Source organism: Tursiops truncatus, chromosome 7 (genome assembly GCF_011762595.2).
Source record: "Tursiops truncatus isolate mTurTru1 chromosome 7, mTurTru1.mat.Y, whole genome shotgun sequence".
NCBI classification, from domain to species: domain Eukaryota; kingdom Metazoa; phylum Chordata; class Mammalia; order Artiodactyla; family Delphinidae; genus Tursiops; species Tursiops truncatus.
The window spans coordinates 6,242,345-6,268,591 of record NC_047040.1 but is presented as its reverse complement, the minus strand read 5'-3'; the positions used below and the strand labels follow the sequence as shown (position 1 = coordinate 6,268,591).

The 26,247-nt window shown below is 45.0% G+C and overlaps 1 protein-coding gene and 1 long non-coding RNA gene across 3 annotated transcripts; one reads left to right on the top strand and one right to left on the bottom strand.

Annotated features, from left to right (window-relative positions):
* Positions 1 to 24,476, top strand: SPP2 (secreted phosphoprotein 2). Of its 2 annotated transcripts, XM_019923438.3 has the most exons (8): positions 1 to 79; positions 179 to 303; positions 7,473 to 7,595; positions 8,710 to 8,820; positions 14,715 to 14,769; positions 15,562 to 15,618; positions 17,781 to 17,876; positions 24,368 to 24,476. In XM_019923438.3, the coding sequence occupies exons 1-7, from the start codon at positions 7 to 9 to the stop codon at positions 17,864 to 17,866; spliced, it is 630 nt and encodes a 209-aa protein (XP_019778997.2). In that variant the 5' UTR covers positions 1 to 6; the 3' UTR covers positions 17,867 to 17,876; positions 24,368 to 24,476. The 2 variants fall into 2 exon arrangements, 1 of the variants encoding a protein (XP_019778997.2); XR_012332800.1 differs by lacking the exons at positions 1 to 79; positions 179 to 303; positions 7,473 to 7,595; positions 15,562 to 15,618 and having other exon boundaries at positions 8,741 to 8,820; positions 24,368 to 24,380.
* LOC141279051 (uncharacterized) lies at positions 16,842 to 24,531 on the bottom strand. The gene is made up of 4 exons (XR_012332801.1): positions 24,469 to 24,531; positions 22,085 to 22,145; positions 18,905 to 18,974; positions 16,842 to 17,068 (listed from the first exon to the last, which is right to left on the bottom strand). It is a non-coding gene; the product is annotated as an uncharacterized lncRNA (long non-coding RNA).
* Between the last annotated feature and the right edge of the window lie 1,716 nt (positions 24,532 to 26,247).

The window sequence follows — 26,247 nt, the reverse complement described above, 5'->3', positions numbered from 1 at the left end:
CCCAGAATGGAGAAGATGGTGATGAAGGTGCTGATTATGTTTGTCCTTGGAACGAACTACTGGTTCCACTACTGTGCAGGTAAGGAGTTCAGGGTCAGGCCACATGCCCTTGATGATGCAGAGCTGTCCTCATCCATGCATCCTGTCTCACTGTGTCCTCATGTGTTTATGAGTCCAGGTTTTCCCGTGTATGACTATGACCCGTCTTCCTTGAGGGAAGCTGTCAACGCCTCCGTGGCAAAAGTGAATTCCCAGTCGCTGAGCCCCTATCTGTTTCGGGCGTTCAGAAGCTCAGTTAGAAGAGTAAGTGCTTGGTATGTCTGCTCTAGTCCTCCTTATACTGCTTTCTGGTTTTTTCTTTTGTCCTTTTCTGGGTTACACGTTAAAAATTTTCCAGTTTAAAAAGATAATAGCTACTCATCTCTTTCACACTCTTTTTTTTTTTAATAGAGAAAGGATTTAATTATAATTATTGTCGTAAAGCTCTCAAAGCTACTTCGGATGACTGATTCTTCTTGCATTTTTCTTCCCTCTGGCATCATTCCCTATTTCCAGATGTTACCCTCTGCACATCCTGCTTCTGGACCCAAAGTCCCCATGGTTCCTTTTGAGATGTTTTATTAAAAACTGCTTGTTTATTAGAAATGAGGCTTTTTCAAGTTCAGCAGTTCTGCTCCTAATACTTATAGGAAATAAATTCTGGCTTTTGAGCCAAAGAAATCCACTTTGCTTTGTCAATTTTGTAATAGTCTGTTTCCTGTTAGCTTGGGGAAATGGGGAAAAGATGAATTTTCATGGGCTTCCAGTGACTAAGGCCGTGACTGGCAAAGAAAGAAACAGAATTATCCTTCCAAGGAAATGAGAAACTAGCCTGCAGATCGCCTCCCTCCTGGCTGGGCCCCAGGTGATTTCACCTCCTGCTCGTCGTCCCGTGCAAGGGGGGTGGGGGGGGCAGCAGAAATACCTGCCGGAGTGTTTAGGTTAGGTTAAGAGTTTAGGTTAAGATGCGGGGTGAGGAGCTTCTACAAAGTTCCTGGTCCTACAAATGAGAACTCGTTGCAGACGGGCCGCCTGGGAACTGCGAACTGTGGAGACATGGCCAGGGGTCCAGGCAGCGGCCGCCTCCTCGCAGAGGCCAGAAGGGCATTACTTCCTCTCCACCTTCATGCTCACCTCTCCCATCCCTGCTGGGCACCACCTTAGCACACACCTGGTTTGTCCCCTCTCCTCCTGTGAAGGGCACACAGCTCGTGGCTCCGTAGCTCCAGTCTCCAAATACATCTTGACCCAGCTCCTTCATAAACTAGCTCAGTTTCTTATTTCCAGATTCCCAGGAAATTAATTGAATTGTCCCAGCTGTCTTTTCTAATTGGGTCATAGGTCACGAAGATGATGCTTTAGCTAGTCCAGAACCAGGCTGTTGTGGCCAGACTGGGGTCACTTGGCCTGGCTGTCGCGGTGCGAGAGCACGGCGAGATACGTGTGGTCAGCTGCCAGGCCAGAGGGCGAGTTCCTTCTGGAGGAGGACTGGGCAAAATGAAGAACCCCTCCGTCGTACACTGGCTGTTTGGGCTTCCATCTTTTGCACTTAATGAAATCCACGTTTGGTGTGGGGCAATCGGTGTCCTCTTGCCAAGCTTGCAAATGAGTTTAGATTTGCTTGTAATTTAGCTAGTGCTTGCTACAGAAGAAAGTTAGTAGTTAATTAAGTGAATAACATCATGAGGGCAGGTCCCGAGAGAACCAGTTACTGACACCATGGAAATCTGGCCAGTAGAGACGAGCTAGCATGAGGCGTAGTCATCCGGAGAACATTCCAGCATGTGGGCCATCTTGGTATCAGACACCTGAGCCCAGACACACAGGCACCTGCAAAGAAACACACCTATGTATGTGAGCGTGTGATCCTTAGTGAGAACACAGGAGGGAGATGCCGCTCCGCCTCCTGTGCGCTGCTCTGCTACCTGGAATTCTGCACATTCTCGTTTCTTTCCAGCCTTTTCTCACTATTCAAATTCATTGGCCAAGTTACACTCACCGTGTCCCTTCCATGAAAACTTCCTTTCTTCTCCCAGTGGAGGAAGAACTCTCCTGCTTTGATCTGTCCTGGTGATACGTCTTTCTTCTTAGAAGTGGTTCACATTTTGCTTTATTGTATGCGTTAGTCATGCCTTCTATAAACACCCTGAAGATGGCCCCAAATATGCCAATTCCCTTCATAACAGTAGCCATGAGAGATCCACTCAGAGCTAAGCAAAGTCCTCAGGAAAGAGATGAGGGAACAGATCAGATCACTGTCCCTGAGGGTACAAAACCATTCACAAAATAGTAATAGAAATGAGCTCGAAACATTGCGAAAAATGTGTCACTTCTCCGACAGCCGACAAAATCAGAATGAAAATAACCAGGGGAAAGGTGAAAGGGAAATCTCAAACACTGCTAGAGAAAATGTAATTTGGTAAAATTATCTTTGCAAACGTGCAATTTGTTAAGCATGTTTATAAACACGTTAAACATTAAAAATAGCAAATGTTTATAACATTTGATCTCATAGTTTCATTTCTAGGAGTGTGTCCGAAGGAAATAAGTGGTTTGGTCATGTTTGCGTATGTGCAGGAGGTTTGGGGTAGAGTTCGGTGGGCTTAGGGTGAGGGGTCTGGCCCCACTACTTTATCCCTGAGTTTGCTTCATAAGCCCAGTGGTTCTCGACCCCTGCACATCAGCATCATCTGGGAGATTGAAATACTCCTGATGTCCAGGCAGGATGGTGACTAATTAAATCCCAATCCCTGAGGGTGGGGCTCATATTCTTACATGTTTCCTGGTCATTCTAATGTGTAGCCAGGGTTAAGAACCACTGCGATTTACCAGGGACTTGGATCAAATGCTCTTGCAATTGATTGTAAGTAACTTAACTCTTGGGCTCCAGGTTTAAAAAGGATGGGAGAGCACGGGGAAACGTAATCAGCCACGATGACTTCCTTGTTCCAACATTGACACTAGGCACACACAGACTGTTCCCTCAATGTACACAAGCAGAGAAAGGAAAGGTGGACACAGGCCCTGTGCTGGGGGTGAGGAACAGAGAGGCTGGACCAGGCCGTGCTCCCATGGAGCTCAGATACCACTGCAGAGAGAGAGGGGAGGGAGAGGAGGGGAGGGGATGAAGGGAGAATGGGGTGCAAATTCTATAAGTGAAGGTAGTCTCAGAGAGTGGGGAGTCCTGTGGAGAAAATAAAACAGGGTGATGGATGGGCTGGGCCTGGGCTGGGGCAGCTGTCAGAGGGGAGAGAAGTCTCCACAGAGGTGCCGTATTTGAGCTAAGACTCACTCAGTGACAAGAACCTCCAGCCGTGGGAGGACCTCCTGCAGGAGGTAGTTGGGAGGAGGTTTTAAATGAAGTGCAAGAAGATCTTCTAAGATCTCTGCAGCTGTTGTGTGGAGCGGGATGCCAGGAGGAAGCCCAGACAGCAACTGTGAGAAGCAGATGGTGACCTATGGCAACTGAGCCTCTTAGTGTGGGGAAGGTGAGGAGTAGATGGATTCTGGGATATTTGGGGCAAAGCCACGGAAGCTTTGGGATCCTTTATGTGTCTACGCCCATTTCTGTCCATTTTTACCTTTCCTCTTTGCACGTTTTGCTTCTTGGCTTTCTACGTTTTGCTAGGCAGCTATACCTGAGCTTTACTTTTTGTCCAATCATAAGGGCTTAGTTTGAAAATCCTAAATGATCACTGTGTTAGTCAGGCTTCTCCAGAGAAACAGAGAAGAGATGGACAGAGTCAGAGACAGACAGAGACAGGGAGAGATAGATTTTAAAGAATTGGCCCACACTACTGTGGAGGCTTGGTAAAGCCCAAATCTGCAGGGTGGACCAGGAGGCTGGAGACCCAGGGAAAAACTGACGTTGCGGTTCAAGTCTGAAGGCCGGCTATTGGCAGAATTGCTTCCTGCTGAGAAAAAGGTCAGTCTCGGCTCTAGTCTGACCTTCAACTGATTGGATGAGGCCCACCCACATGAAGGAGGGTAATCTGCTTTCCTCAAAGTCCACCACTTTAACCTCATCCAAAAACCTCTTCACAGAACCATCCAGATCAATGTTTGACCAGAGCTCTGGACACTGTGGCCCAGCTAAACTGACACATAACATTAAACATTGTACTCTCCAAAAGGAACTGTTACGGGTATTTTATGGCTTGTATATTTTTATTTCTTTTTGAAATAAAAAGATCAAAATATACTCATTATAAACAGTCACAGGATACAACAAGAAAGAGAAAACCAAGAGTAACATTGTTATCCAGCCCTCTGAGACACCCGCTATGAACATGCGGCAGGATGTCTTTTTGGATTTTTTTCTCTTCATATGTGGGTATAAAATATATATTTTTTAAAAAAACAGGACCACACTGTAACACCGATTGTAAAGGACCATGATTTATTTCAGCCGTAACGCTGGGTTTGGGATTTTCTCCAGTTGATTCCTTAGGGTTGAGTATTTGGGTTGTCCCACATTTTTCAAAGAACACAGAGCAGAAATTCACTGGCTGAAAGTGAATTCAAATGAAAAAGCAGAGTTATTTGACTTTTCTCCATATTCTGGAAAGGGTGCTTAAAAGTGCTTAGAGATGCAAAAAGTTTGCAAAATCATCTCACAGTTAAAATTATCAGTACGCAAACCCCCTGCATTTTCATCTTTTAAACTAAGCTTTTGTCCTGCCAGTTTGCTTTCATCAGGTTGCTTTAAGAAATTGTGGAAGCATGATGGGGGGGGGGGGTGTGGGGCTGGCAGGGAGAGCCTGCTTGATGCGCTCCAGCTGAAGAGTTTTTAATTTTTTTAAGAGATTCAGATTTAATATCTAATATGTAAAAATGATCAGTAAACAGGGTCATAAACAACGGCAAGGATGAGTTTTTTTAAATCTCAGAATTTTTAAAAAATTAATTAATTTATTTATTTTTGCTGTGTTGGGTCTTCGTTCCTGTGCGTGGGCTTTCTTCTAGTTGCGGCCAGCGGGGGCCACTCTTCATCGCGGTGCGCGGGCCTCTCACTGTCGCGGCCTCTCTTGTTGCGGAGCACAGGCTCCAGACGTGCAGGCTCAGTAGTTGTGGCTCACGGGCCCAGTTGCTCCGCGGCATGTGGGATCCTCCCAGACCAGGGCTCGAACCTGTGTCCCCTGCATCGGCAGGCAGATTCTCAACCACTGCGCCACCAGGGAAGCCCAAGATTGAGTTTTTAATCCTACTTGTTTTTAGAAAACTCGGCTTGTATCAGCACTCCTCATCCTGCGTCAGAAAGAGACACAAAGACGCCCCCATCCCGAGCTTGGCGCTGTGGCCACTTCTTTCCAAAGCAAACTATCCCGTTACTCCCTGCCTGAAAGTGGTCCCACCGACTGTCACAGTGCTGTCACCACCTCTCTCCCCACTGGGCAGTAGGTGAATGTGAGGGTTGACTCAAATTTGCCAAAGGATGGGCTCAAGAGCTCAAAGGGAAGGAGTTTTTGGAGCCTGGGGTGGGGTTGGGCAGTGGAGCCCACCTCCCTGCTGCCATCTTGTCCCTGCCCCCATGTGCTCTCTTTGTAGCAGCCATGGTGACTCAGATCTTACCTCTTTGAAGCCTCTGAGAACTTCTCATTGCAATGAGAATGAAGTCAAAACTCGTTCCCACGGGCTACGGGACCATCGACTACCTGGCGCACTCCTTTCCACCTTCAGGGTGTTTGGTTTTCCTCTTGTTCATTTTGCTTCACCACCACCGCTGGGCTTGTTCTGCCCCAGGACATTGGCTCTGCGTTTTCCTCACACGATGGGCTCCTTCCCATCCTTTAAGTCCCAGCTTAAATACGCCTTCCTTGGGAGGATTTCTCAGGCGCCTCGTCTAAACTATCTGCTCTCCATCCCCACTGCCACGTTGCTTTTTTACTCTTAACTCTATAGCCATCTGGAAGGTCCTTGTTCAGTTTTCTTTAGTGTGTTTGCTGCGTGGTGCCCCACCACCCTGCCCCAGGTGGAATCTAAGCTCCGTGGGGTGCTCCGTGGGGTCTTCCCTGCTGTGCTTCTGGTGCAGCACACACAGTGGGCATTTAGTAAGTCAGGAGATGTCCGTGTCATCGGAACAGCACACTCATCAGGAAGTTTGGAAGGTACCCTCAGTATCCCACCCTTGGTGGAAAGGAGTGGAAAGCTGTGTAATCTTATTCATAGATCCGAACTGATCAACCGGGAAGCGGGGCTGGATAACACTGTACAGCAGAGATGTACTTGCTACTTACTTATTTCAGAAATTATTAAGAAAGTATGGAGCATTCTTTTAGGAAAATGACACTTAAAATACTTTGCTTTTGCTTTGGAAATAAGTGGCTAGCTCCAAGCTCGGGATGGAGGGGTCTTTGTGTCTCTTTCTGACTCAGGATGAAGAGTGCTGATACAAGTAGAGTTTTCTAAAAACAAGTAGGACTAAAAACTCAGCCTTGCCATTATTTATGACCCTGGTCATTGATAATTTTTACATATTAGATATTAAATCTGAATCTCATACGTACGTTGACACTTAAAATAAGTTGATTCTTGTTATTTGCGGCAGTTACATTCCATAAAGATTCTGCGAACACTGGGTTAGTGAATCCTGAGCCGTTTATCCTGGGGAAATTCAGGGTGAGGTTTCTGAGAGCCTCTGGTCACAATATTTCGGTTAACTGATCAATATGTGCCCTTGTTTTCTGTGTGTTTTCACTTAAAGACTTATTTAATATATATGGTTACCATTGAGCTCACTGTCCCAGCGCTGTCACTCAGGCCTGAGCAAAGCTCAGCTAACACATGTATTTTCTCCGTCAGGCACATCATAGCCTTCCTGTGCTTAGGAAACTAGACAGCTTGTCAGCACTAGGCTTGGGGGCCAATTTCAACAGCAAAATCACCAAGGAAAAGCACAAAAATGAGAAAACCGTGACACACAATAGACCATGAAATTGACTTGTGTACGGTCCGGCTGCTGAGGCAAAGAGCCTGAGCCTTTCATCACCTCATCTGACCCCGGTCGGGAGCGCGTGCATCTGGCGACTCAAGTTCTTTGCCGCCCAGCGTGTCTTCATGAGTGGCCGTGAGGGCAGCCGGTACTGATTGGGGTCAGATGTACATTTTAGCAAGTAGGCAAATTTGCAAATACGGAATCTGTAAATCCCGAGGATTCATCATAAATGTAAGTCATTAGCAGCAGTGCTTAGCGTGGAGGCAGGACACCCAAGTTCTGGTCCTATTGTCTCAGTAAAGTCTTGTGAGCCTTCGGTAAAGCCCTTCTTCCCCTGGTCTTCAGAATGAGGGCGTGGAACTGGGTGATTGCCACGAGAATTGAAAGCTTTAGTGGTGGGGTGTTCTGTCACTTTCTCTCCTTGGGCAAGGAGACACATTCCTAGCGTGTGACCTTCAGAAACACATCTATGGCAGACTGACGCTTTGTTTTCATGAAGGTCAACATCCTGGATGAGGACAGCTTGACCATGGACATAGAGCTCCGCATCCGGGAGACGACGTGCAGGAGGGGCTCTGGGGAAGACCCCGCCACCTGTGACTTCCAGAGGGGCTACTACGTGGTAAGAGTCGGGGGAAAGGCCACCAGCCCAGAAAACAACGCAAGGGAGCACCTGTCTTCCTACATCGCCGGGACCTGATTCAAAGCCACACCAAGGGCTTGGCCACTGCCTGGCGTCTGAACACCCTGGGAGGCACCACTAACTGTGTCCACGCTGTCCCCTGGGCAGGGGCGGCGTGACTCAGTGGTCGAGGACTCGAGCTCTTGGAGTCCGCAGTCCTGAGTAATCCTGGCAAATTATTTAACTCCTGCTGCCTCAGCTTTCTCAGCTTTCCTATTTAAAAATTAGGGATAATGATGGTTCCAGGCAAAGTGAATACAAAGAGGCCAATAGCCAAGACAAATCCCAGAGACGTGTCAAATTCTATTTTAAATGAATTTAAAATGCCAGCTGTGTTCCTGGTGCGAGGTGCACTGTTTTACAGTTGACTGTTGTATAACATCTGTCTCCTCCACCAGCTTGGACTCCATGGGGGTCAGGACCACAGCGTGGTCAGTTTCATCTCCCCAGTGACCAGCACATGGCCCCATGCTTGGTTAACCCCAGGGATGGGAGGCACCCCAAATTCACTGTCCGAGGCGTTCTCGTTCAGATGTACGAGGTCTCAGGGTTTTGTTACTTTATCGTTGTGATGTCTGGGTCGTTACACAGGGGTGTCAATCCTGAAAAGAGGACCCGTTGTTTTGTTGTTTCGTGAGACTTTTCACTGTGGATCTGTTTCACAAAGGTCCCAAACCCAAGTGTCACTAGCATTTGTTTCTAATGAAATCTGAGGCCAAGGGAGAGCAGAGCAGGGTCCTTGGGAGATCTTCCCATTTCTTGTTGTTCAAAAGGAAAGCCATTCGAGGGAGCCCACTCAGTGCTCAGGAAGGGAACGTTTGCTTTCCCTCAGGACTTGTAATGTAGCAAAAGCCTAAGAGATATTTAAGTCATCATTTGTTTCTGCTTAGGTCTTGAGAAATTTTCATTTTGGAAAAATGAAATGTCTCTGTGAATTTTTCCTTTCTGTCTGCATCATTGCGTCAAGCCCTATGGTGTTGCCTGATTTCTTAGATAGGTCCTAACCATTTCTACCAGCTGCCGGGCATGGAACTCACTGCTTCCCCTTTTCCAGCCGGCAGTTGCTTGCAGAAGCACCGTGTGGGTGTCTGCTGAGCAGGTGCAGGACGTGTGGGTTCGCTGCCAGTGGTCCTCCAGCTCCTCCGAGTCTAACAGCAGTGAAGAGGTAGGTGCAGGGGCTTGGCATCCTTTGGGACAGCACCTACCTCTTAGGGTCTGTGTGGGTCTGTGACAGGCAGGCCGGTGTGACAGAGTAGCTGGAGCATCACTCAGATATAGCTCTGCTGACTCAGCTGGCATCTCCCTTTTACACCTGCAACCTCATGTTCAATATCCCTTACTTCTTCCAATTCTCTCTCTTTTCCTAAGATTTAGGATGTGAGCTTAAAATAACAATGAGCAAATCTTCAAAGTTTTAGATCTAAGTATGCATCTCACTGCCTCTGTGGTTTAGTGGCATGAAGAGGGGCATTTTTTTTTTTTTGCGGTACGCGGGCCTCTCACTGTTGTGGCCTCTCCCGTTGTGGAGCACAGGCTCCGGACGTGCAGGCTCAGCGGCCATGGCTCACGGGCCCAGCCGCTCCGCGGCACGTGGGATCTTCCCGGACCGGGGCACGAACCCGTGTCCCCTGCATCGGCAGGCGGACTCTCAACCACTGCGCCACCAGGGAAGCCCAAGAGGGGCATTTTTGATACATCAGTGTTCATTTACCAGCTCTGCAACCTAGGTCAGGAAATTTAATCTCCATGATCTGAAGCTTCTTCATCTGTTAAATGCCAGTAATAGAGACCACCCGATAGGAAGTTGAGAAAACCAAGGAAGTGGATGGACATGAAAGATCTGGTCCAGAATCTGGTACGTAATAGATGCTTGGCAAATGGCAGGACACATCTTTTTTCCTTCAATTGCACTGATATTCATCTGCAATAATACTGTGAAATCAGTATATATACATTTCTGACTTGGAATTATATTACTTATTTGTCTGTGTACTGACTGCTTTCCTTACTGGAATGTACATCAAATGAGGGCAGGGAATGTGTGTTTTGTCATCTAGGACAAGGTTTGATACAGGGTAGATGTTCAGTCAATACTTGAATGAATACAAGAAAAATGAGGAAGAGATTGTCAAGAATATGATATGAGGAGGAAGCTTCTAGACTCTAATTTGGGATAAAAACATAACGATTACGTTATTTGTTTATTCATAATGGATAATATCTTTGACTGCTACTTAAAAATTGTTTCTACCATTAGACAGCCAAATCTGTCCAATGACATCTTTCTCTACGTATATTTTTATTAATTTTTTCAAGATTTAAATCTGTAGTGAAAATTACATGAAAAGAGTATACAATTTCAACTTCAAGAATTACACATAAAAGTAATATTCCTCTATTATGAACATACCCAGGACTTCCATATTTTATACGGAAGTCCATTTTAGAGTTAGGAAGGAGTGAGAAACTCCTGTTGCAGGGGTGTTTTCACTGTTGGAAGGAGAATTCTGCAAAAATGTTCAGTTGAGCATAAGGTTATTGATCAATCTCGTTCTCACTGGCAACTTTTGAGGGTCAATCCCCAGGAGATTTCTGGACCCTATCGCCTTGCTGCTAGTTCAGGTACCCAGGGCCTCGACTCCAGTAAAGTATCCAGGTTGTAAGGCATGCTTCACAGCTGACACAGTGGCCCACGCCTGGTCAAGCTAACCCAGAAGTGACAGGGACCAAGCATCATGTCACAAGCATTTCGTGCGTATTGATTTTGTGGTTTGCATGGGGGAAGCTAGGAGACAGTGGAGAGCAAGAGAAGCACTGCTCTGGCTCTTGTGGGGTTTGTGGATGAGTCTGGGAGTGTCCATTAAGCAGGGGTTACCCTGACTACCAGGCAAGCTTTCGGGAGCACGTAGCAAGAGGATGCAATAGCGTGTGGGGTCAGAGCGAGCTTTCCCCGGGGGGCTGAAGGGTGGGTGACCTCAGGACAAAGGGCACAGGGTGTGGAGGGGAAGGATGAGGAGATTCCCAGCACAGGAGAGAGCCTGACGGAGTTCCCTGATGTGTGAGGGAAGCTAAGCTGATGGGTACAAATGGACAGAAATCCATCATGACTGGGAGAAAAATACGAGAAGAGAGACATAAGGTTGGGGCTGGAGAGGACACCAGCCTGGTCAAGGTGGACCTCATGGGTCATGTCAAGGACCTTGGCTTGGGGCTAGTCAAGGGTTATAAGTAGGGAAGTGACAGAATAGATGAAGAACAGACTGGAACTAGGTAAGAATGGATGGGGGCACTGGGAGGCTGGCAGGGCAGGTGAGAGAGAGTGCCAAGTAGACCTAGGACTTAGCGGTGAATGTCGAGAGAAATGGATGCCTGCTCTTCTATGACCTTTAACGCATTTGAAGTTAATAAGTGGCCCCCTAATTTAACCCCTCTTCTGTCTCTTTGGAAAGAGATGGAAAGTTGATTTGGAAAGTTGATTCTGATTGTTTGCACAACCCACAAACCTACCGCAACTTTCTAACTGCAGACTGAAGACTACTCACTTTTCTTCCAGTCCCAAGTTTTGTAAGAAGACTCTGATACTAAGTTAAGTTAGTCCCGGAAACAAACAAGATTTTAAAATAAACTCCCAGGTTGCTTTGCCTCAAAGACTAGGAGATCATAAAGGATGATGAGCAAAGAAAAAATTCCTTAAATTAAAGGATTCTGCAATTCGAAAGAAGGAGAAGAAAGCAGATGGAGATTTAAAGTAATTCCTGGCAACTCTAAAATAGATTTCTTACATGAAACAGAAAAAAAAATTAGACGACAGCTGTTAACCATTTTCAGTGAAATAAATGATGATACTACAAACATGAAAGACAATTGACTGGAATGAATTTAGACATAGAACAAATAAATCATTGTTGGAAGTAGGGAATAAAAGAAAGAAAACTGAAAAAAAAAATCCCAGAGTAATGAACATAAAGGCCACTTGAAAAACATATGTAGATAGTAAAGGAATTTCCAGAGGAAGGAATATAATGTGAAGAAAGATGGAAGCCATGGAGAGCAAGACCAAACATCCTAATTATTACGAAATACGACTTAGCTCAAATGGAAAATATCTGGTAAGCATACAATGAGAGAAAGTGTCTCTAATATAAAAACATTCAGGTTTTCCACTACATAATTTTAATAAGTATAAATGCTTTGTAAAAAGATTTGAGCAAATACATTTCTAAAATTGCTAATATTCTCTCTTAACCAAATAAATATTTCAATTATGGGCAGTTTTTATTTTTCTTTTTTAATTTTGAAAAAGAAGCATGTAGAGGATAAACGATTTCTACACAGCACTTCAGTCAACCACACGACGAAATGCTAACATCTGTAGGATGATGAATGGACTTGATTTTGGACAAATCCTTCTGATTTCGAGTGGATGGGATGAGGTTTGGCTAGAGTTTCAGCCATGAGACCCAAAACAGTGCAAAAGGAGAAACTGAGGAAGAGTGAACAGGAATTCTGGACTCGGGGGAGGAGAGTTACAGGCCTTTCATTTATTTACTCTCTCCCATTTCAAATGATAGAAATTCAACTAGAAGCGACCTAAGCCAAAAGCTAAGCTAATTCCCTGGCTCACGTTCCCAGAAAGGAGAGGAAGGAGTTGTCCTCTTGGACAACTCAATCTAGCGACTGTCAACACTATCTGGGCCACATTCATGTTTTTCCTTCTCCGTCCCTCCTCCCCTTACTGCAGATGAGTTTTCTCCTTGTAGCTGGAGGCAAGACTGCAAGCCACTCCAGATTCGTATCCTCTAAACTTAGGAGGAAACAGAGCACTTCTCTCTAGCTCCAGCTGGAGATACCTCTTGGTATTATTCCCGTTGTCCTATCTTAGGTCATGTGTCCCATTTTTTTTTTTTAATAACACTGTTATTGAAATAAATTGGGTTGGCCAAAAATTTGGTTCGGGTTTTTCCATACGATGTTACAGAAGAAGCCGAACGAACTTTTTAGCCAACCCAATAATTCACAGACCATACGACTCATCCCTTTAATGTGTACAGTTCAGTGGTTTTTAGTATGTTCATAAGGTTGTACAACTCTCATCACTATTTAAATCATGAACACTTCGTCATCCGGAAAAGAAACCCTAAGACCCCTCACCCTGTTCCTCGTTCTCTCCAGCCCTTAGTAACCGCTAATCTACTTTCTTTGTCTATAGATTTACCTTTTCCAGCCATTTCATATAAATAGAAACATACAATATGTGTTCTTTTGTGAATGGTTTATCTTAGTTAGCATGTTTGGAGGTTCATACCTGTTATAGCATGTATCAGTACTTTTCATTGTCGAATAATAATCCATTGTATGGATAAGCCACATTTAATTTATCCATTCATTAGTTTATCAAAATGGGGGTTGTTTCTTCTTTTTTTTATATACATATCTCTTTTTTTAAAAAAATTTATTTATTTATTTATTTATTTGGTTGCACTGAGTCTTGGTTGTAGCTGCCAGGCTCCTTAGTTGCGACATGAGAACTCTTAGTTGCGACGTGCGGCATCTAGTTCCCTGAGCAGGGACTGAACCCAGGCCCCCTGCATTGGGAGCGTGGAGTCTTAACTGCGCCACCAGGGAAGTCCCCGTTTCTACTTTTTGACTATTGTAAATAATGATGCTGTGAGCATTCATGTGCAAGTTTTTGTGTGGGCGTATATTTTTATTTATCTTGGGTATTTACCTATGAGTGGAATTTCTGGGGCGTAAAGTAACTCTGTGTGTAACTTTTTGAGAAACTGCCATGCTGTTTTCCATAATAGCTGTACCATGTTACATTCCCACCACCAATGTATGAGGATTCTAGTTTCTTCACATCCTTATGAACACTTATCATTGTCTGTCTTTTTAATTTTAGCCATTCTAGTGGGTGTGAAGTGGTGCATCGTTATTGTCTTGATTTGCATTTTCCTAATGAGCAATGATTGACTATTTGTATATATTCTTTGGGAAAACGTCTACTCAAATCCTTTGTCGGAATTCCCTGGCGGTCTAGTGGTTGGGACTCCGTGATTTCACTGCCACCGAGGACGCAGATTTGATCCTTGGTTGGGGAACTAAGATCCTGCAAGCTGTGCAAAGTGGCCAAAAAAGAAAAAAAATTCCTTTGCCAAATTTTAAATTGGGTTATTTGTCTTTTTTTGTTGAGTAGTAAGACTTCTTCATATATTTTGTATATAAGTTCCATATCAGATACACAATTTGCAGATATTTTCTCCCATCTGTGAAGTTTTTTTTTTACTTTCTTTATGGTGCACTTTGAAGAACAAAAGTTTTAAAGTTTAATGAAGTCCAATTGATCCATTTTTTTCTTTTGTTGTTTGTGTGATTCTTACATTTAGATGCATGGTCCATTTTGATTAGGAAGGGGTCCAGCCTCAGTCTTTTGCATGTGGATATCCAGTTGTCTCAGCACCGTTTATTGAAAAGATTATTCTTTCCCCCACTAAACTGTGCCACCTGCTAGACCAATCACTCTGACAAAAGCCAGCAGGCTAACTGACTGTTCACGATGGAGAGGGTAACAGGTAGGTGGCCCAGACACCTTGTAGAAAGGTTGTGAGTCAAGTAGCCACCTTACTTTGTGACTATGGGCTTTCAGTGGCTTCATGAAGACTACTCGTGCACACTTTTTGTTTTTTTTTTAATTGAACACATGTGGGGACTTCATAGAGAGAAAACTCACAAATTTGACCTAAACACAGTTGATTTGCAAGTCCATATAACGAGGTTCCGTCTTTCTCGTCCACAAAACAATTGGGGGTCATTTTGAGTCTAGTGGAAACGTTTTTAGACAATTTAAACTTCATGTAAGTTGCTTTTCCCCACATGCTTTTTTAGACATTACATGTTCAATACCATATGAAGTTATTTAATGTAATGTATTGCCTTATTTCATTAAAAATAAATTACATAATACATCTGAGTCCTCCTGACAATATTTGCATATTTTGCAGTGTCCTTCCTTTCCTCTCTTTCATGTGCTGATACATACTAATGCCTACATTTACTTAGATGGTTTTGGGAGATATCTTGGGATCCTCTACCTCAAGAAACAGTTATCTGCTTGGTAAGTTGAGATCCGTTCTTTTTAATTTACATATATGTGTGTGTGTGTGTGTGTGTGTGTGTGTGTGTGTGTGTGTGAATCAACTTCATATTGAAGCTCTCTATCAAGGAGTCATTTAAAACTAGAAATATCTGTACATAAGCTTTGAACAATTACAGAAACCACAGAAAACAAACATTTGCTTTTGCTCCTTTCTTAACAGTAGGCAGTAATGTTACACCTCTTCATTTAGGCAACTCTGTATTTATGCAGAGCCTTTCCATATATGATTCCATTTCATGTCCCAACATCTCTGCCAGTTGGGCAGGACAGGTGTTGGTTTTTACCGTAAGAGGGTCCCCCAGCTTGAGCACGCTTGTTCCCTCCTGGGTGCACGACCAGTTTTAGGAGCCAGGTATGAAACAGTGTGTAGGTGGAAGGATCTGGACTAAACCTCATCTGACTGGCTGGGGCTGAATTCTGTAATCCTCCAGCCATAAGAGCAGAGGTGACCATCCCATTGAGAATCTTGCTTCGGGGAGGGAGGGCTTTCTTTTTTTCCCCTTCTTAAGTGGTCTCTCATTGGAAGTGGGATTGAGTTCGTGTTCTACGGCTTAGGAAACATTTCTACCTATTGGTAAAATAGGTAACTAGGAGGATTTTTTCTATTGGAGCTGATGGCAGCAGAACTCTTTGGTGATCTCTCACTGCTTCCTTCCTGGAAAAGCGTATTTGCGGCATCAGTAATAAAGTCCTAGAACATTCCAGAAGTGGGCAGAGGGGGCCTGCCTTATGACTGTTACTGCGTTACAGGTCTCACTCCTGACAGATCAAAAAGTGAGCCATTTTATGAACGGTCACTTGCTAAGTGTTCCTGTTTTCTTCTGTAGGACACCGAACACATCCTTTTCTGATCAAGCCAGACTCTGCTGAAGTCATGTCATAAGAGATAAACCCCTGAAATGCAAAATATTTTAAGGGAAAATGCAAAAAAAAAGAACAGTCCTTCATAAACCAGCTTTGCAAATCATTGAAAAGCTAACTTTGAGGCATCAAAACTCACTTAAAATTTGTCAGGAATCAAAATATCAAATCTAGCTGAGGAAATCAGCACTCACTTGCCTCCTGTCCCAATCTGGAGCATTTTCTGAAAAATCCAAACTCTTTTCAACTTCTCTTTGCCCTCCAACCTCAACTGTACTTTTGAGCAAGCAGACAGAACTAACAGTTATTTAGTTTCTCCCTTTTACGATCAGTTTTCTCATTTAACCTTCATGAGAGCACTGTAAACCAGGTGTCTTATCTGCTGACACAGAAGAAATGAGTAACAACTCATGTTGTTTGTTGTAGACACAAAATACTAACTCTCTACTAATTGCTTGACAGTTTTCTCCTTCAGCTTCACAACCATCTTGAGAGGCAATACTATGTTCCTTCCCATTTTGTAGATGGGCAAACTGAGGTTTAATGAGTTTCTGTAACTTGTCCAAGGCTACACGGCCAACGTAGGACTTCGATCCAGGTAGAGAGGGGCAGAGACAGGACTTAGAGACAGATCTGTCAGACTCTAAAGCCTCTGTTTTTTTCATGCTGCTTTACAGAAGAGTTGTGAAATTTACCCTCTGATCAGAGTTCTCCATTAAAATGAATAACACAGATATTAATGTTTCATTGAGCTCAGTGTCTGACCATCCTTAGGCTTTTTCCGAATTTATTTGAAGTACTAAAGCTTACAGTCGGAGGCTTGCTTAAAAAAGAGCCTGAGTTTAGACCCCCTCCAATGTGCCACTTGGGGAGAAATACAGTTATTCTAAAAATGTGACCACTGCTGAGAACATTTTTGAACAATTTTTTTAGGAATTATCTTCCAAGTCTAGGGCTCATTCTTTTGAATCTCTGTAGTGATGGAAAACATGTGCTCTTGGATTTAATTTTGGAAATAAATTCAGTTAATCAGATTAATAGCCAACTTGGGTGCATTAGTCATCTATTGCTATGTGTCAAATTACCACAAAACTTAGCAGCTTAAAACAACAAACATTTATTATCACACAGTTTCTGAGGATCAGGACCCTGGAAGTAGCCAAGCTGGGTGTTTCTGGCTCAGGGTCTCTAAAATGAGGTAGAGAAGATGTTGATTGTGGCTGTGATCTCATCTGAAGGCTTAGCTGGGACTGAGGAATCCACTTCCAAGGTTACTCACATGGTGGTTGGCAGGCCTCAATTCTTCAGGGGCTATTGGAATGAGGGCTTTGGTTTCCTACCATATGGGCCTTTCCACTGGGCTGTCTGAATGTCCTCAAAACATGACAGCTGGCTTCTGCCAGAGAACATGATGAGAGAGAGAGAGAGAGAGAGAGGAGAATGAACAAGCAACAGAGCACCCAAGACAGAAGGCACAGTCTTTTATTAGCTAATTTTGGAAGGGATATAGCATCACTTCTGCATAGTTTATTAATCACGCAGACCAGCCCGGGTCCGATGTGGGAGGGGAATACCCAAGAGTGTGAATACCAGCGGGCCATCTCTGAGGCTGGCTACCTCTCTGAGAAAATGTCATTTGGGACAAAAAAAATATTATATAGATATAAATTAATGTGACTGATCCTTTTTATATTCCTTGGAAGGTAATTTCAGAGCTGAATTCTAAAAACATTTTGGGCATTGGGACCTTCACTGACACAGAGGTGCAGACATCTCAGAGACTGCTTTGAACATGACAATTCAATTTAATTCAACAAATGTGTGTGACAAGCCCTGGGCAGATCCCTCAGAGGACTGAAAGATAAATGTGACAGTCCCTGCCCTCGAAGGCGTGTGGCTGGGGGTTCAGCTGTCACACCGTGCGGGCGAGAGTGAGGGAGAACTTGATAAGCAAGATGAGGTCATGGTGTTCCTGGGTAGCCTCTTGGCAGGAGGGGCTCTGGTGGTGCTGGTCACAGGCTTTGTCATTAATTTATAGTCACTAAGTCCATGTTGTCTTAGATTTTGATGTGAATGACAGAGCCTGTATATCCCCTTTCTATCTTCAGGGATCATGAGAAGGGGCTTTCCTCCTGGAAATAGAAGGGGCCTGAACCTGTGGCCCAGAGCAAGAATAAACACTGGCTTTGAGTGACAGCCTTGAGGTAAGGGGACACAGCTAAAAACACGTGTATTTAGAGATGGAAGCTACCAGCGGGGGGTTGGAGGGTGGGGATGTCTTAAAGCTGCTGGTCTCCACACCTGCAGCGTCTGTAGTCTGCTCTTCAGCTCCTGTCTGGCCTCCCACCTTTTCTTCTCTCCTCCCAAATACTGATCCTCGACTGTCTCTTCATTCTTGCACCCTCAGTCTTTTTCCCATGGCTTTTATATGTGCTGTTGCTGATGTGATCAAATTTCTCTAAGAAAAAAAACAAACGACAAACAGAACAGCCCCCTTTCTCTGACCCAGTCTCCCCATCTCAACAACTGCCTTCCCTCCCTACTTCCTTCTCTGCTAAGCATCTTGACAAAATTGTGGTCTGTGACTGCTGCCCCTACCTCCCCACCTCCCATTCACTTTTCTGATTTTTGCAAACTGGATAGTGATCTTTCAGATCTCTAGCATCTAACCTGCCTTCCTTTTCTTAATCAGTCATTTCAATCCTGGTGACCATTTGTCTGGTCTCCTTTGCCCAGTCCTTTCCTTCTTCTATAGATTACTGCCGTCTATTCCACTTGCCTGACTTGATCACTGATTGCTTCCAAACACACATCGCTCACCTTACTCTATCCCGAGATCCAGGCTCTAACATCACCTGCCCACTGGATGCAGTTGCAGAGAGCATCCCTGGGCTCCTGAAGGTCAACTAGCCTCCTCTTCAGCTCCCTGTCTTGATAGACGGCATCAGCATCCACTGAATCTTTTCCAGCTCAAAATTTTAGAGTATCATTGGCTCTTTTTAAAAATTTTTACTGAAGTATAGTTAATTTACAATGTTGTGTTAGCTTCAGGTGTACAGCAAAGTGATTCAGTTTATATATATATATACATATATTCTTTTTTAGATTCTTTCCCATTATAGGTTATTACAATCATTGGCCCTTCTTTACCCTTCATCTTCTCCCGACATCCACAGGGGTCCACACGTTTTCTCTGGCTTTAGCCCATCGTTTCATCACTGTCACCACTGACCTGTTGCCTGAGATCTTGCCTCGGGTCCTGATTCCACGCTGTCCACCTTGCAGGCTGCCCTCAGGTTTATCTGAAAATGCAGAGGAGACTCTGATCCTTCTCCATTTAACCCCCTAAGGCTCACTTCACTTATATAACAAAGCAGAGGCAGACCCTGAGCCAGGAAGAACAGCCTATTTGCCCCAGTGCTGGAGGCTGAGTCCTGGTTTTGCAAACCCACACTGAGCACCCCTGCCTCATGCATATATAAATCTGCAGCTACTAGGGACTGGAGCAAAGGCAGCTCTGTCTTTTTAAAGGCTCCCAAGTACTAAAGGAACATGACGAAAGGCACATTTAAAAGGAATCGTTGGATGTAATTATAGATATGGATTCAGTGTACATTCATTTTTACATACACACACACAAGTTAACCATGAAGCTTGGGCTTTCACGGGTTTTACAGTTTACATAACACTGTATGCCTTCAGGATAAAGTCCAGACTCCCTCGCGTGGCCTGCAAAGGGCTTCGTGATCCGGCCCCTGCCCACTTCTCCAGCCTCATCTCTCCCAAGGCCACCAGCCCTGAAGCTCCTGCAAAACTGAAAGACCTGCAGTTCCTCCTGATCAGACCTCTACCTGGAACATCCACCTGGCTAATTCCTCCTCACTTACATCTCAGCTCAGCGTTTCTTCCCCAAGGGGTCTCCGCACGTCAGAGATACATCCCCTTATGGCTTCCCTAAAGTCCTCATCCGAGGCGAGGAGAGAGACAATTTCTGTCGCCAGCATCTCCCATGGCCCCGCGCAGAGCCGGGCCCCCAGCAAGCATTCTGGAAGTATTTTCTGAGTGGATGACAGACTCTCACTTTGGGTTCTTGACCTTCTGTTATCAAAAAATTCAGCTAAGCCTAGTATGATAAATTTTTAACCCCGGAATTTGAAAGAGGTCAACTGACATTTTCCTAAAATCGAAGGGAAATTTACCAGTGAGGCTGTGTTGGATAAAAGATGCAAATGGTAGGCTTTCTTTTGAATCTATACACACCCTAAAAATAAAAACCAGCTTCAGGCTGAAATCAAGAAAGTACTCATTACAAAGAAACAGACTCAGCATTTTCTTTTTTTATAAACTTAAATGATTTCTTTTTGCTTTACAGAACATCCTCAGCAGGAGAAAATAGAATTCTCAATGGACTGGCTGTATGTTATTTATTAATGATTATATTGAAGATATATATATATATATATATATATATATATATATACACATACATATATCCCAATATAAGTTTATGATCTGACTTCTGTAAAGAAATTGATCACTTAAAAAATGTCTCCTTAAAGGCAGCGCAGGCTAAAGGCCGAACACTGCCGCCCTGGCCTGGACATTGACCTTGATGTCCCAGTTATATCCCTGCCCTGCCATGACCCTCAGCGGGGCCGGTTTCCACACTGTGCTCTGAGTTTCCTAGAATCCTAAGATAAGGCCAGCACAGCGGGTCCAGTGAAGAGCCAGTCCACTGTGTCTGGAATCCTTTTCCAAGCTTTCTCTGCTACTTAGGAGCTGGGAGAGTGACATAGTCCCTAAACTCTCGGGCTCAGTTCTTCAAAGATTTATGATTATTATTTTATTTGCTTTAGTCCCTGCTAGACAAGGAGCTCTTTTAGGATGTGTTACCTTGTCATCTTTATTATTTTAGTTTAATAACATGAAAAATACAGTTAATAATATGTCTATACTAAGTTATTAATAACAATATCCATTGTCTAATAGTTCCTAACCCTAAAAATAGTGCCTAGACTATAATAAGGGTTCCCGCAGGTTGAAAGGAAGGAACGAACCAATGTGGGAACAAGTTCAGGACAACTCTTTTCAAACTGTGGATGACGTGTTTCCTGTGGGGATCTTTCTGAAGGCAGAGACTTCGGCTCGCTGAGAATCACAGAATCCTCAGAGCTTAGCGCAGTTTCTGCAACAAATTAGGAGCTGAGGAAGTGTTTTTGTAATTTAACAACCACTGTTCTAGGATTCTTTCAGATTGCTAGAAAATCATTTAATATGTAGGTGTGGGTAGTGAAAGGGAGTATTTAAACAAAGAGGTCTGAGATGCTTTTTCTTATTTGCTACCCTAAAATAGGAACAGGGGAAAATCAGGTCCCAGCTCTCATGTCGCAAGATATCTGTCTGAGAGCTTCACACTTTCTTGATCTTTAGAGCTGCCCAGCTCTGACTTTTGCATGACGTAGTGGCCTGAAGACCACAAACCACTCTGCCGCCACCCAAACCACAGCAGCGCGAGTGATGCTCTTTCTTTTCTGTTGCAATGATCAATTAGCGTGGAACTATTAGTGTGGAATTCCTATGCTCTATGGCCCAGAGCAGCAGTTCTTAGAGAGGTCTTTTGTCAGTAACTGCATGGTGAAAAGAATCAGTCTCCTGATTTGATCCATTTGTCCAAAAAATATTCATCGAATCCCCACTTCGTGCCTGGCTCTGCACCCATGAAGATCAGAGCTCTTAAGGGTGCCTGGGTCTGTGTTTGGACCTTCCACCTACGTTGCCTTATGTAAATCTTGCAACCATCTAAGTGAAGTTTTATCACTATATCTTCGTTCTGTAGATGAGGACGCTAAGGCCTCGGAGGCCCCTCCTCTCAGAGCTGGTGCTGGGTTAGGATTAACTCGCGATGTCTGTCTGTCCCCAAAGCACCTCTTTTTCTTCCTGAATTACTTGACCTCACGTCACTATGTACACATTTAGAAAAGAGCACAAGAGGGCAAAACCTCAAGGATCATTTGTTTAAGACACAGTTGTCGCGTGTTGGGTGAAGCACCTATGGAGTAAAGCACACCTGGAAGGCCAAAACCTGAACTGACCGGCAATGTTAACAGCATACCTACCCGCCAGCGACTATGTAGGGAGGTGACCCTAGAACCTGGGCCTCTTTGGTGAACCCGTTGAGTGATTTCAGTATTCAGAAATGAAGCCTATTAGTCACAACCTCTTGTCATGATTTTCCATGACAGCCCACCCGCTGGGGAAGCCAGACACCCTCCCTGCCCCCCACACATAAGATAGACAAGCCCAGCCAGCGCCCGGAGGTGGAAATCTGGCGTCTCACACCCTGCTCTGATGCTCCTTCACAGCACATGCCTACCAATTGCCCCACCAAGTGCAGTGCGTTCTCGTTACTCACAGTAATGATGTTCTATAAAGTGGCTGCAGACGCTGAATCAGCAAATCCTGAACCATGGCTCCTGCGGGAAATACAGGGTTAGGTTCCTACCAGCCTTTGGTCACATTTTGTCCAGTAATCAGTATGCTTGTTTTATGTGTGTGTCTGTTGAAAGACGTCTTATGTAATACATATGGTTGATTCATTAATACTGAACTCACAGCCAATGGCACTGTCACTCGTGCCTGAGGGAAGCTTATCCCACGGATGTATTTTCTCCGCAAGGCACATCACAGCCTTCTCATGCTCAGGACACGAGAGCTCTTCAGGACTACACGTGGGGGCCATTTTAAACAGCAAAATCAGCAAGAAAAAGTACAGACATGCAAGAAACATGACACTAAGTAGACCGCAAAAGGACACTCGTTTACAACATGGGAGCGGAGACGGGGGCAGATGGCCTTGAATGAGCTCGCTTGGGAACGTGGGCAGATCTCTGTCACTCTGTGAACACCCTAGAATGACTCAGAAGCACCAGGAGTATTGATCTGGAGGTTACAAGTAAATATTAGCAAGTAGACAAATCTCTGGGAATGATGGGATCTACTGTACAATGGTCCCTACCCTTGGTTTATCCCTAGTTTCTCTGGAATCCCTCTTGTTCCTTTCCATCTGGTCTTTAAGGAAAAGGCCTCTGCACCTGCTGCCTCCAGGATCCCCCCTCCCCTCTTGCAGGGCACTGGCTCTGCCCTGCTCTGTATCCGCCCTTCGTTCCTGCCTGGTCCCTGCCCATCCCTTGCCTGATGAACCTCATGACAGAATCTGACGCTGATGAGAACTCCCTTCTTCCCTGAAATCCTCTGGCCTCTGAGACACAGCCTCCGAGACACGGCCTCCTTGGCCCTCCTCTTGGCCAAGATGTCTCTGTTCTTCGAATGGGGGTGATGGTCACCAGGGCTCTAGCCTTGGCTCTCCCTCCACCCGCCGTCCTCCCTCTCCCAGGTCATCCCAGGCACCCTAGGGCTTTGAGGCCCACCTGTCTGGGGACTGTTTACACACCGTCCCTCTCACCTGAACCCCAGGCTTGACTAAACAGCCCCGGGATGTTCCACAACATCCTCAGAATGGAGTTCTTCCCTTCGGAACTCACTCTTCCTCCTGTATCCAACTCAGCTTCCAGTTGCCCAGACCGGACACGGATTTGTCTTGGACCCCCCTCCCTACCGCCATCCAGCTACCACTGTGCTCTGCCTGCCGGTCCTTCCTCTGAAACGTTTCTTGGCTCTGACCCTCCTCACCATGTTCTGGCCTCATCACTCTAGCCTGGGGTGGTCAGCATGTTCCTGATGGTCTCAAAAGCCACCTCTGTACTGTCACCAGAGTTATCTTCACATCAGTCCTTACAGGTCAAAGTCCTGATCACCTGGGAGGTGGAATCTAAACTCACTAGTGATTTGGGACACGAGAAATCGGGCACTCCCCGCAATGGTAGGGTCCCTGTCTGTGTCCCTGGTTTCTCTTGGCCTTTGCTTCACGTGGAAGACTCACACGGCTGACTGTTCCATGGTCCCCAGTCTGGGTCTGACCTTCGCTCCCAGGCCCAGTGACCCTGCCTCCCAGCTTGTGCTTGGAGTCTAGCTCACACGTCTTCTGCAGAAACCTTTTTCCTCGAGGTCTCCCGAACGTGGGAAGCTGGAATTGCATTTACCATTCTGTCCTCTGACCGCCTCTGTCTTCTCTACTTGCCTGTGATTTCTGTCTTCTTCTTCTGGAGATTGGGGCTATGCCTTATTAATCTTCATAATCCCCAGTGGATACTCAATGCACACATGTTTATTGAATGGACGAATAAGACGGATGAATGAGTGAATGAATGAATTGTCCTACCTCCAACCCCAGCCCTCAAAAGACCACAGCTACAGCCAGGCTCTTCTTAAGTGGCTTGATCGATTCCCTCCCTCACAACCTCCCACCATCAGCACCTCCTTAGACCAGACTGAGCCCGCGACCTGGCTGCAGCCTTTCCTCGGGGAACCTCTGACCCCTCGCTTTTTGAGACTTGACCTTCATTTCTGGGCCTTCGTCTCCATTCCCTGGACTCCATTACCTCCTCTTCTCCCTGCAGGTGTCTCTCACCCTTTTCCTTGTTCAGGGAACTGGCTGCTTTGCATAGTTGCTCTAGCCTCTGGTGCCCTCTCGGATTCCTTTTCGATAGCGCCCAGGAATCCTGGGCCCTGTGCCTCCATTGTAAGAGTGTGAAATGCGTGCCACGGGGTCTAATCCTCCCCTTCTTTCTTTTAACAGCAAAATGCATTGGAAGGAATAGAAGTTCCAATGAAGCAAGATACTTTACAAATTGTGTGATTTTTCTTTTGATCAGTTCCAGTCGATAATAAATGGCTTACTTCTCCTCTTTCTTTCATCGCTTGATCTTTTCTTTTCTTTTCTTTTCTTTTAATAGGAGTAACTCTCACATTTTTAGATGAGAAGCTAATGCCGTGAGGAGAGTTCACTCAGTGTCTCTGCCCGCGGGCCTGCTGACCCCCAAGGAAAGGCAGTGCCGGGCTGAGCTAGAGCAAGGTAGCGGTGCTCAGGGAGGGGACTGGCTGGAACGATCCCCATGTACACGCTGACATCACAAATCAGAGTGTTCTGTTGCCAGATGCACGACCTGACAGACTCCTGCTGCAGGTCCCATGACTATCACGAGGCAAAGACTGAATGTTGCAGGCTTAGTGTTTGTTTAATCCTATTCTCTGCCTCCAGGATAAAGTGACAGGAATGTGTTAGCCCCAATGTTTGGGAAAGGCTGATGAATTCAGAGACCGGCAAATTACAGAAATGTAGGTTACTTTATACGCGGTTAATATCTTATTCTGACCATTAAAGACATCACACCTGTCCTCCATGGATGTTCAGATAAGGACCAGGGTGCTGGGGGTTGCCGGGCAGGGGGGGCGCCACGGAGAGATTGTAAAGGTAGAAGGGGTTTCACAATATCGATACCAAAACCAGATAAAGACAGCAGAGCGGGAAACCATAGGTTACACTCAGTTATGAAGAGGAGGAGGCAAAGCTAATACTATTTGCAAAAGCTATGGCTCAATGCATGGAATATTCTAGAATATCAACTGAAAACCTGTTAAAAACAGCATGACAGTTGAGTAGGAAGACAACCCCCTAACCTCATACTAGTCAATTTTATATTATAAGATATAAGACAAAAGATGTTATGGTAACAATAAAAAGAATAATACCAACAAATAAATTTTAAAAGAAACATGGAGAACACACACACAAAACCCTTAAACTCTATTAAAGGACATAGAAGAAGATTCAGTAAATGGAAACATATCTTATTCTTTTTTTTCTTTTCCATTACAGTTTATCACAAGGTATTGAATATAGTTCCCTGTGCTCTACAGCAAATCTTTGTTGTTTATCTACTTTATACCTGGTAGTATGCATCTATTAATCCCAAACTCCCAATTTATCCCTCCCCCAGATATATCTTATTCTTATGAAGCAAAACTTGAAAGCCTAAAGATGTCAGTTTTTTTCTAAATTAGTCTACGAAGTTGATGTAATCATATTTGATTTAAAATGTCAACAGAATTTGTTTTCCTAACCTGACAAGCTGATCTTAAAGTCGAAATAAAACAAGTCGATGGGTCTAGCCAGGAAAGTTCTGGAAAGTATAGAAGATCGGATGTGAGGTGTGGCCTAGCCTTGCCAGCGTTTATAGGCTGTAGCAAGCAGAGCAATTCACTGAAGGAGCAGGAAGAAAAAGGCAAATTGGAATCAAGGTACAAATGACCGGTAACGACTTAGTGTATTATCCTGACACTTCGCAGAAGCCATGGTAACCGATGTCAGTTTCAGTCTCACTGCGGTGGGGGGGGACCACGTCTGGGTTTAGGGGTGTTCTCAGATCCATCAGTCCTTCCTCTACTGGGTCACCAGTTGGGGCCCTTTTCTAAGTAAGCGGCTCGGGGGGCAAAGACCTCAATCCCTTGGGTACTTTCTCGGCGATTCCTGCTTTGGCAGAAAGCTCGCTTTGCGTAGTGGGAAAGTTGGCTCACTGGCTCTTGGCCACAGCTGAGATTCACAAAGTATGGGGGCTGAGTGTGGGACCCACACGCTCTGCTCGCTGAAGCGGGGTTGTTCAGTGACCTCGTGGCTGT